This window comes from Parasteatoda tepidariorum, chromosome 1 (assembly GCF_982258835.1).
Source record: "Parasteatoda tepidariorum strain Cologne lab strain chromosome 1, Ptep-v5.0, whole genome shotgun sequence".
Classification (NCBI taxonomy): Eukaryota; Metazoa; Arthropoda; class Arachnida; order Araneae; family Theridiidae; genus Parasteatoda; species Parasteatoda tepidariorum.
In genome coordinates, this window is record NC_141755.1 from 62,758,382 (window position 1) to 62,768,695 (window position 10,314).

The window sequence follows — 10,314 nt, forward strand, 5'->3', positions numbered from 1 at the left end:
CTAAAATTACAACATAATGCTACTAATAAATATAAACGTAGAAATAAAATTTAGTATTATATTTTTTCATGAATATGGCGAAACACTTTTTAGGCTGATAATACATACTATCCACTAACCTAAATTCTGTTTAAAAATGCATGACTAATGCTATGTAACAGTTTTAACAAATTTAGAAAATTACGTAATATCATTTTTCATCCCTTCTTTTTATAATTTTGAAGGTGAAAAAAAAAATAATGGTTCAAGGACTAGGATATTTCGAACCAAAACAAAAGTATATCATATTTGAAATTGAGGAAAAAAACCGGAAATAATCCCCAAAACAAATATATGACATAAACGTCCTCTTTTTCTTATGATGGTAATATCGTTCTCTATCTGCAGTAAGTGAAGAGCTTTTAAGTCCACTTTGTTGTCATTTATCTGTCAATAGTTACACAAGATGATCCGAAATAACGATCAATCTAAATGGGTTTTTCTTAAGTGGGTGGGAGGTGACTGAAAAAAGAAGAGAATGAAGAACGTCATAACGTCTGCCTTGGACAAACGACCAAAACAGTCATGGATCATTTATTGGGGATCGAACGCCGTTTTCAAAATTCTCCTTCTCGATGTAGATTATGTGGTCGTGCCATGCATAAAATTTCCCCGCATACAGCAATAAAACCTCGTGGGTCGACTCGACTAGAGCGTGGTAAACAATATAGCTGTACAGCTGTTTTGCGTCCAGTAATAGCTACTTTAAGAATAGTTGGTGTTTGTGTTTTGCCTAGTTTTGGTTGCCGATTATGGGCTATTATCGTCACTCTTTTCAGATTACTGTACTTAGGCTCATGCATTGGAAACATGGTCCTCAACAACAGTTTTGCTTTTGAGTTTATATCTGTTGTGCTTACAACTACCAGTAGCATTTTGGCATCGCTTCTCTTAAATTTAACTAGCAATGAACTAAGAAAAGCAGTGGAGAAACTGGATGGTACTATTAAGCAGATACCATCGAGTAAAAGTTCGTTGAGAGGATGTTTCCGAAAAGTTATAATCCTCACAATTGTTGGTTGGTTTTATCTCTCTCTTCGCATGATAGCAGCGATTAGTGTAGTGGACAATGCCCCTGCCACACAGCAATATCAGAGCATATTTTACAGCAAGCCACCCGATTCTTATACAGATGAAATAGCATATTTTTGTGTGGCACTAGTATCAGGCTTAGAAGTGTTTTTTATTCAAGGAACGCTAATATTCACGCCCATTCTGTTCATGTCAGTCTGTATGATTCTGGCAGAAGCATATGCTGAACATAATAGAGTTATATTAGGCTTAATAGGTCCATCAAATCCAACAGAAGATCTTGGTAGCGAGTTTAATCGCATACGTTCTTTCCATGAGAAACTTTGTTCTTTAGTGACATATATAGATGTTATATTCGGAAAAGTTATATTTTTCTGGTTTTTATTTCTCGTCATTGCGGTGTGCATGGACATAACACAACTTTTTACAGACGATACTCTGCTTAAAAATAAAACTCAAGACGATGTGTTCTTCTTCAGCCTTAAAGTCATATACTCGGTTTTCTCTTTCCTAGGCACGTGCGCTACAGCTGCGAATGTCTCTCAAGAAGCCCATGCCTCATTGTCAACTGTTCATACATTCACTTTACGGACGAGTAGAATGGATTTGGACACAAAACTTCAAGTTCAGTTTTTTCTGAATCGTCTAACCTCGCCGACAGTGGGACTGAGTGGGTGGAATTTCTTTACCATCAATAAAGGATTCATACTTAATGTTAGTGCAGCTTTAGTTACATATACTGTAGTAGTAATTCAGATGAATCCCAAAGCCATGAGGGTAATACATCATCTGGTTGCCCAAACTGTGAATAATGGAACGAACAACAATGGAAACAGTGAGACTACGGAATCTAGCGCAAATAACACGAATTCTAGTATGTACTAAGAGCTATCCCATCCTTTCAATTTGAAAATAACTTTATTAAAACTGGCAATATTTTACATGACTCATGCATAGTTTTATGACATATATATGGCAGTACATTCGAAAATAATTGTTTTGAACTTAACAATAATTTGTATTGTTCATATACACGTATAATTATCATCCTCAATTGGTAGTAAATCATTTAGTCGCTCAAAAGTGAAACTTCAGGATCTAGTGCGAATAGCCAAAGCTTTGACTCTTAGAACGAGCTATTCCATCTCTTATTGACTTGAAACTAAATGCATTAAGACTATCAACATTTTACATGCCAGCTCCAATATTTTATTTATTATTTGTAACTTTTGACGGAGAGTTTGATGCGTTTGAGCTTTTGAACAAAACAGTATTTTCTGACAGACATTTTGTATGTTTCTGCTGAAAGTGAACTTCTAATCGTGAAACATTTTAAACGGTGGCTTAATTTTCCACAAGCTTTACTTTTGATATTAACTTTTAGAGATTTCACTTGATGTTAATTGAAAAAAATCTTTTAATAATATTTGATATCTTATACAATATCAGGTAAGATTAAAATAATGATTGTTCATTATGTCTAATGTATTTTTACTTTATTATTGCCATCAATATCATATAAAACCTAAATAATCTTTGACACGTAGAAGTTTGTTTTTAATTTCGATCAAAAAATCGAAGCATGTATGTAAACATAAAATTATTCTAAATTTTAAATAATATAACATTTTGAACACACAGTTTCGCACTACCAACATTTGGAGAGAAAAAAATTTACCTATTTTTATAATACATGACTGGTTTTATTATGGAAAAAATATGCATACAAACTGATACTTACTGTAAATATTATATGCATACGTTTCTGTTTTTACCGAAAAAAATATTATAATTTATTTATTTAATTTTAATGCTACCAATTTTACATTAAAGACATATAGTCATTTTGACTTACTTTAAATGTAAAATAATTAAGTAGTTATAATGTCTAATTTATATATTATAATTTTAATTTATGTTTGCTTATGTATAGATAAATTTAGCAAATTTATTAGGTGACAATTCAGCTTAAGCAATGTATCGAAGTTTGTTAAGAGAATAATATAAATTATGCAATAACATATCATTAACTTGCAAAATTATTACTTATTAACTAGAGTAAAAATATTTATGTAATTTATTTCTTGTAAAAATTATCAGATAACACTTTCCACTCATAATGGGACTTGCAAGTTTTGATCGAACGAGAGCAGCAACATTCCTGAAGATTTATATTGTTGCACGCATGCGAACTATAAATTTCATATTATACTATTTATTGATATTGTTTTCAAACATTACGAACAACTAACGATTTAATAATTAAACATAATTTTTTATTAAATTTTATAACACAAAAAGATTAGAATGAGCTCAAACCTTCCAATTTAATAACTTGCAAAATTATTGCTTATTAACTAGGGTTAAAAAAAATAGGTAATTTATTTCTTGTATCGATTATCAGATAATACTTTTCACTCATAAAGGGACTTGCAAGTTTTGATCGAATGAGAAAAACAACATTTCTGAAGATTCATATTGTTACAAGCATGCAAACTATAAATTTTATATTATACTTTTTATTGATATTGTTTTCAAACGCTATGAACAACTAACGATTTAATAATTAAACATAATTTTTGATTAAATTCTGTAACTCAAAAAGATTAGAATGAGCTCAAACCTTTCAATTCATAAAAAAAATAACTTAGATTGACCAACTGAAGATTTGAATGTCAAAACAGTTTCTCGACCATTTTTCCTTTTGAAAAAACAATATATTTTTGTTGTAGAGACGTTGTAGTTTGTTTTGTTGTATTCGGGCCCTCAACCGTCCCTATTTTCCCTCTCATTCCCCTCTACCTCTTGAGTACGACATTGATTATATCACATGCAAACTACATGCAAAATTTTCTTAAATTGTCAGATAAGATAGAAATATCTGGGATTTTTTTTTCGGCTTAAATTCTAATATTTCTAAATTTTCCATAGATTTCATGTGTTTCCCAGTTTTTACCTCTACAGTGGAGAAAAGCCGGAAGTTTTGACTTTCTCTAAGAAATAAAAATCATTTATAAGAAAAGTAGTACGTAGAGGGGTTTTTCGAGAGTGCTATATTGCTTAAAACTAAACAATGAATATTTAGGCTAAATCATTATTAAAAAAATTAGTACATCGAGGGATTTTTTTAGAGAGTGCTATATTGTTTAAAAGCAAAAAATAAATATTTTGGTTAAATCATTTATAAAAAAAGTAGTACGTCGAGAGATTTTTCGAGAGGGATATATTGTTCAGATCTAAATAATGAATATTTTGGCTACATCATTGGTTAAATCATTTATAAAAAAAGTAGTACGTCGTGGGATTTTTCGAGAGGGATATATTGTTTAAAATTAAACAATGAATATTTTGGTTAAATCATTGGTTAAATTATTTATAAAAAAAGTAGTACGTCGAGGGATTTTTCGAGAGTGATATATTGTTTAAAACCAAACAATGAATATTTTGGTTAAATCATTAATAAAAAAAGTAGTACGTCGAGGGATTTTTCGAGAGTGATATATTGTTCAAAACTAAACAATGAATATTTTGGTTAAATCATTTATAAAAAAAAAGTACATCAAGGGATTTTTCGAGAGTGATATATTGTTCAAAACTAAACAATGAATATTTTGGTTAAATCATTTATAAGAAAAGTTGTACGTCGAGGGATTTTTCGAGAGTGATATATTGTTTAGAACTAAACAATGAATATTTTGGTTAAATCATTGGTTAAATTATTTATAAAAAAAGTAGTACGTCGAGGAATTTTTCGAGAGTGATATATTGTTTAAAACCAAACAATGAATATTTCGTTTAAATCATTAATAAAAAAAGTAGTACGTCGAGGGATTTTTCGAGAGTGATATATTGTTCAAAACCAAACAATGAATATTTTGGTTAAATCATTAATAAAAAAAGTAGTACGTCGAGGGATTTTTCGAGAGTGATATATTGTTCAGATCTAAACAATGAATATTTTGGTTAAATCATTGGTTAAATCATTTATAAAAAAAGTAGTACGTCGTGGGATTCCTCGAGAGTGCTATATTGTTCAAAACTAAATAATAAATATTTTGGTTAAATCAGACAGTTTCTAGGTAGAACTTTAACAGGTCTTCCAATCCTAGCTATCCGGTATTACCCCAGCTTTCCTTATACATTGTAATTGTACGACAGAAATCTTTGTTCAATGTCTAATTCAATGAAACAAATAATAGTTAAGAAAAAATTACTACATGCATATTTCATAAAAGTGCTCTTGCATAAATATTAATATACAAAAGTGTCCAATTACACTTTTAAAAAATCAATGGTCGTGGAACATAATTTTCGGTTTGCAGTATATCAGGCTTATAATCAGGCTCTATTGTTTATATAAAACCATTTTTTAATAAATCTTACTAACAACTTTTAAAATTCATTTTCACAGAAAACAAATCGAGGTGAGTTTCTTTAGAAATCATAAACTGTTGAAAATACAGAAATGAACATAAATTTTATTGATATGTCTTTTTTAAAAAATGAATTTCAAATCCTTTTTTTTTCATTAAGGAGTAGTAAAATTTTCATTCCAATAAATCTTAATTAAATTGATAAAATATCTATAAATTGTTTAAGATTAATGCAAGTACATTAATTTTTGTCCAAGTATAAAATGGATGAAATAAGTAAAGGTAAATATGTATAAAAGGAAAAATAGTATGAACTTTATATCAATATATTTGCGTTGTTAAATGTTTTTACATTTTTCAGTTTTAAACTTGCATTATCTTTCTCCAGTATTTATTACATTTTTAATATTTTCTAAAAACTATAAAAGTGCTCAAATTCATACACCAAGTACTAAACTCACTAATCTTCAAAGATGAAACCATATTCTTGGCATTGTTTATGGAAATCTCAGAAACTATTTATTTGAAGCGTTTTATTTAAATAAGATTTTGAATAATACGATTCAGTACAGTGTAACTTAAGGCTCTTTTTATCTTCAGTTTTGACATTACAATATTATGTTACAATAAATTGAATATCTGAGCACTCACAAATTGTTTAATTTCTAATATGATTTAAAATAAATTGGCACCCCAATGAGGCGCCAGAACATAACTGGCAGAGACCATAATTTAAAAAAAGAATCTGAACACTTAACTCACATAGAACACAATTTAACACAGTTGAAGGGGAGAACACTCATTACACATGCCTGCATCCTAAGTAGTGATTAGAATCCATTAGCTAATTCTGGATAGTGATCTTATGGAAAATAGTGAAAAAATTCTGTCACAAGCTTTTTTTCATGCATAAAAATATGACTTCTAGATAGGAAACTGAAATATTCTTATCTAGATAAAGAAAGGTATATGTATTTTATAACGCTGATCTTAATAAAATCCCAAGTCGATATGACTAAACATTTAGAAATAATTAATGTTTCATATTAAAAAGTACAACTTCGTACCTAGTTGTACTCTGCGTATAGTGAGCAAAATAAAAAAGATATCACCTTGAATAACTTTCGTGCTAATGATTGGATTTCCACGTACTAACTGTCAATCTTAATTGTTACTAGAGGTGATTTCAAATATGTGGATTAATTAGTGCTAATTTACGAAATCAGACATAAAAACGTACTTTCTTTGAATACACATTTCTTTTAACATATTTGGATTCCTGACCCTCAAAATAGGGGGTAGATACAGTTTCGAAAGGATTGGATCATAAATTGGGGGGGGGGGAGCCAATAAGTTATATATATACATGGCGATAGTCCAAAAAAATAGCCAAACAAAGTCGCCGCCGCAACAAATGATTATTTTAAGATAACCCATAGAGTAATTCTAGAGAGGAGTACCTAATTTTACAACGGTGAACTTGGTTGCTAAGCAAACGAGTTCATGCAATTAAAAAAATATTTAAATAATGTTCTGTGATCGCTCGGAAAGTTTATTTATTAATAGTTAATGGAAAATATCTCGAAGTTTCTAGGCAATAGACAATCTTTAAGCTGATTTCTGTCCAAAAAGCATTTTTTTTTCTTTTGAAAAGAAAGTTTGAAGCGATTTATAAATTATTTATGATTTTCTAAGCTTTCAGAATTTGAATACATGAACTTTTTATCTGACATTATTTGGAGTTTTTAAATGTTGTGTTTACTTTATTTATACGAGGATTTCATACTAAAATTATACTTACATAATTTATTATATACAAAATTTTAGGGATAATCATTTTCACAGCTTTGATCGAGTCTTCTAGACAAGAAAGTTTAAAGAAACAAAAAAAAAAGTTCATGAAAAAATGTAGAGGTTATGTACGGTCTAATTCACATTCACAAGGTTTTATATAATTTACGATATTTTTTTCTATAACTGAAGAAATTGGTGAAAGTTAAGCGGCATTTTAAAAACATTGAAATATGTTATGTTTAAGAATAACTTATCGTAATAACATGTTGTATATTGTATGATTCATTGTTTGAAAAATCGCTTCATTCTGCCAAATATTTAGGTTACATGGTTTTCTTTGGATAAAGACAATTTGTTAATAGTATCCTGAGGTTTCGATACATTCTGAAACTTATTTTCGCAAATTCGGCATAAAATATAGCTCAGCGTGTTCTTTAACTGTAGTCAGCTACATTTACCACAAAATACAATTTCGTTGTTTGTCTTTTTTCCTTAAGTTGCAAACTTATCTTACGATTCTCACCATCCCTATAAATATCTGATGCCCTATAAATATCTGAATAAATATCTCTCCTTTTAAACAGAATTCGCAAGGTCCTTAAGATACTGAAATAATAAGAAAAAAGGAAGCTTTGTTGCACAAATAAATTAATATTTTCCATAAATATATGGGCGTCCTTGAATCGTAACAATTTTTGAGGATGCTCAGCTGATTTGTCCTCAAATCAATTAGAAATCTGGTCAGCTAACATTGCAGACACTTTTTCATAACTCAATACTTTCATACAAAATCGCTCAATTATCATACAAAATTGCTCAAATCGCTCAAAACTTTCATACAAAATCGCTCAAATAATTTTAGTTATTTGTCTCCGTCAAGAGAATCCATGTATGAAAACATTTATAATTAAAAACAAAAGTAAAATATCTTTATGATTGCTCGCGTGTGAAATTTCATGAGTCGTTTGTTATTTAATTTAATTTGATTCGATTCGATTCGATTCGATTCAATTTAATTTAATATTTAATTTTATTTGATTTGATCTGATTTAATTTAATATTTAATTTAATTTAATTTAATTTAATTTAATTTAATTTAATTTAATTTAATTTAATTTAATTTAATTTAATTTAATTTAATTTAATTTAATTTAATTTAATTTAATTTAATTTAATTTAATTTAATTTAATTTAATTTAATTTAATTTAATTTAATTTGATTTTCATTCATTCATTCATTCATTCATTCATTCATTCATTCATTCATTCATTCATTTATTTATTTATTTTTTTTTTTTTTTTTTGTGTAGCTATAACGAATTCCCTAAAGTCTTCATAAAGATGTATCACATTTTTCAAAAATATTTCATAAAGCTCATTTCAAAATTACTCAATCAAAGCTCAATCATTTCAAATATTATAATTACACTGAAAACAAACGACATTAATATGTAACATATTTCATCAATACGTAAAACACTACTATAAAACTTTATAGGTTATAGATGTTGCGCAGAGAAATATGGGGAAAAAAAAGCTGAAGGCAGGCAAATTATTTGTTTTTTGATGTTAGTAACACATTAATGATTTTTTCAGCTTTTACGAACAAGATTGATTGATATGAAAAGATAATGTAAGGTAAGTATTAATTTTAAAATTTTACGGCTATTATGAGTTTTATGATACAATTGATCGTTCTAAAATAACGTCTTGACTGTTCTTTTTTAAATACGTAGCACAAAATAAATTTATTGTTAGTTATGTCCTTTAATGTATTTTAAAATAATTGCCCAGCGTGAAAAAAAAACGTTCGAATATGCCCATAATTTGTTCAGGGTTGTTAACGTTAGTCACGTGACAGAGTCACGACATATAGCAAATATTGCTTCTAAAGTACCTTATAGAGCTATGATAGAAATTCATAAAAAGGTAAAGTAAATAACAAAATGAAATATAAAGGTAAGAAAAAATTAATTTAATTTCTATTTTTTTTTTTTAAATTAAAGCACAAGACGGGTGAAATTTTTTTAGTGGCTACAGAAGTTTATGACATAAGTGATGCACCTGACAGATTTCGTTTTAAGTTTTGACAAAAAGAAAATGTAATGCAAATAAAAAAAAAAAAGAATTATTTTTGTAGCACTATTTAACCAATTTGTAACCTTTTAATTTTCAAAAGGAATGCTCCCCAATATAGGTGCGACAAATTAAAACGAAATGTTTTAGGCGTGATGATCAGAACGACACACTTTAAAGTTCCTTCTCAAGTTTTGAGAATAAAAAGAGAGAAATTACTAGTTAGCAAATTAAACAAATACAGATAACAATTCTAAACAAAAATCAATTTTTGATATAACAGCATACCTAATCAATAATAAACATAATATATAATATCAACATATTATCTGTCAATGTATTTATTTCCAACTTTTCATTGATAATGTTATTTTTTACTGAGCATTATATCTTTGAGAAAAATTTAATCTAGCTATGAAGACAAAAGTGAAGGCAAATAGAAATATTTCTCTCTCAACTGTTGTAGAATATGTCGTATTCTAATTGTAAAATCCAGCTTTATGCAAACTGCCGACGTGCTTTGTTATGTTCATTGCAGTATCGTCGGCACATTGCAAACTGACGTCGGAAGTTCGCAAAAAAACTGAACTTTCTAATTGCCTACTCTATATGTCAAGATAAATTAATGAAAAATTAATTTTTAGAATAAATAATAATTAAAAAAATATAAGCAAAAAAATGTTAAAAAATTGTTGCACATCATGATAATTTCGTAAATACGTATACTCTCGATATATCAAACTTCGATTTCTTGAAAACCTTGTTCTGCCGAAAAAGAATATTTTTCTTCTTGGCATTAAATATCCACCTAATGTTAATTTGAATTCCTATGTCGAAGAGTTTCTTCTCAAAACCTTGTTGCTTCGAATTTGTTTCAAAATAGGAAAGGATTTTTCAGAAAAATCCCAACGTAAGTTTATTGTAAACTAATGCTTTTCTATTTAATGAATAATTATTTTTGTTTCACTTTTAAAAATAATATTATCATTGTTGTATTTAG

At 28.2% G+C, this 10,314-nt stretch overlaps 1 protein-coding gene across 1 annotated transcript; it reads left to right on the plus strand.

Annotated features, from left to right (window-relative positions):
- Window positions 1-546: 546 nt before the first annotated feature.
- LOC139425499 (uncharacterized) lies at window positions 547-2,123 on the plus strand. The gene has a single exon (XM_071180507.2). It carries the CDS (start codon window positions 565-567, stop codon window positions 1,954-1,956), a length of 1,392 nt encoding a protein of 463 aa, XP_071036608.1. The 5' UTR covers window positions 547-564; the 3' UTR covers window positions 1,957-2,123.
- Window positions 2,124-10,314: the final 8,191 nt, after the last annotated feature.

Bases quoted from the DNA above. Each gene is read 5' to 3' on its own strand.
- LOC139425499 (XM_071180507.2), top strand. From the start codon at position 565: ATGGATCATTTATTGGGGATCGAACGCCGTTTTCAAAATTCTCCTTCT.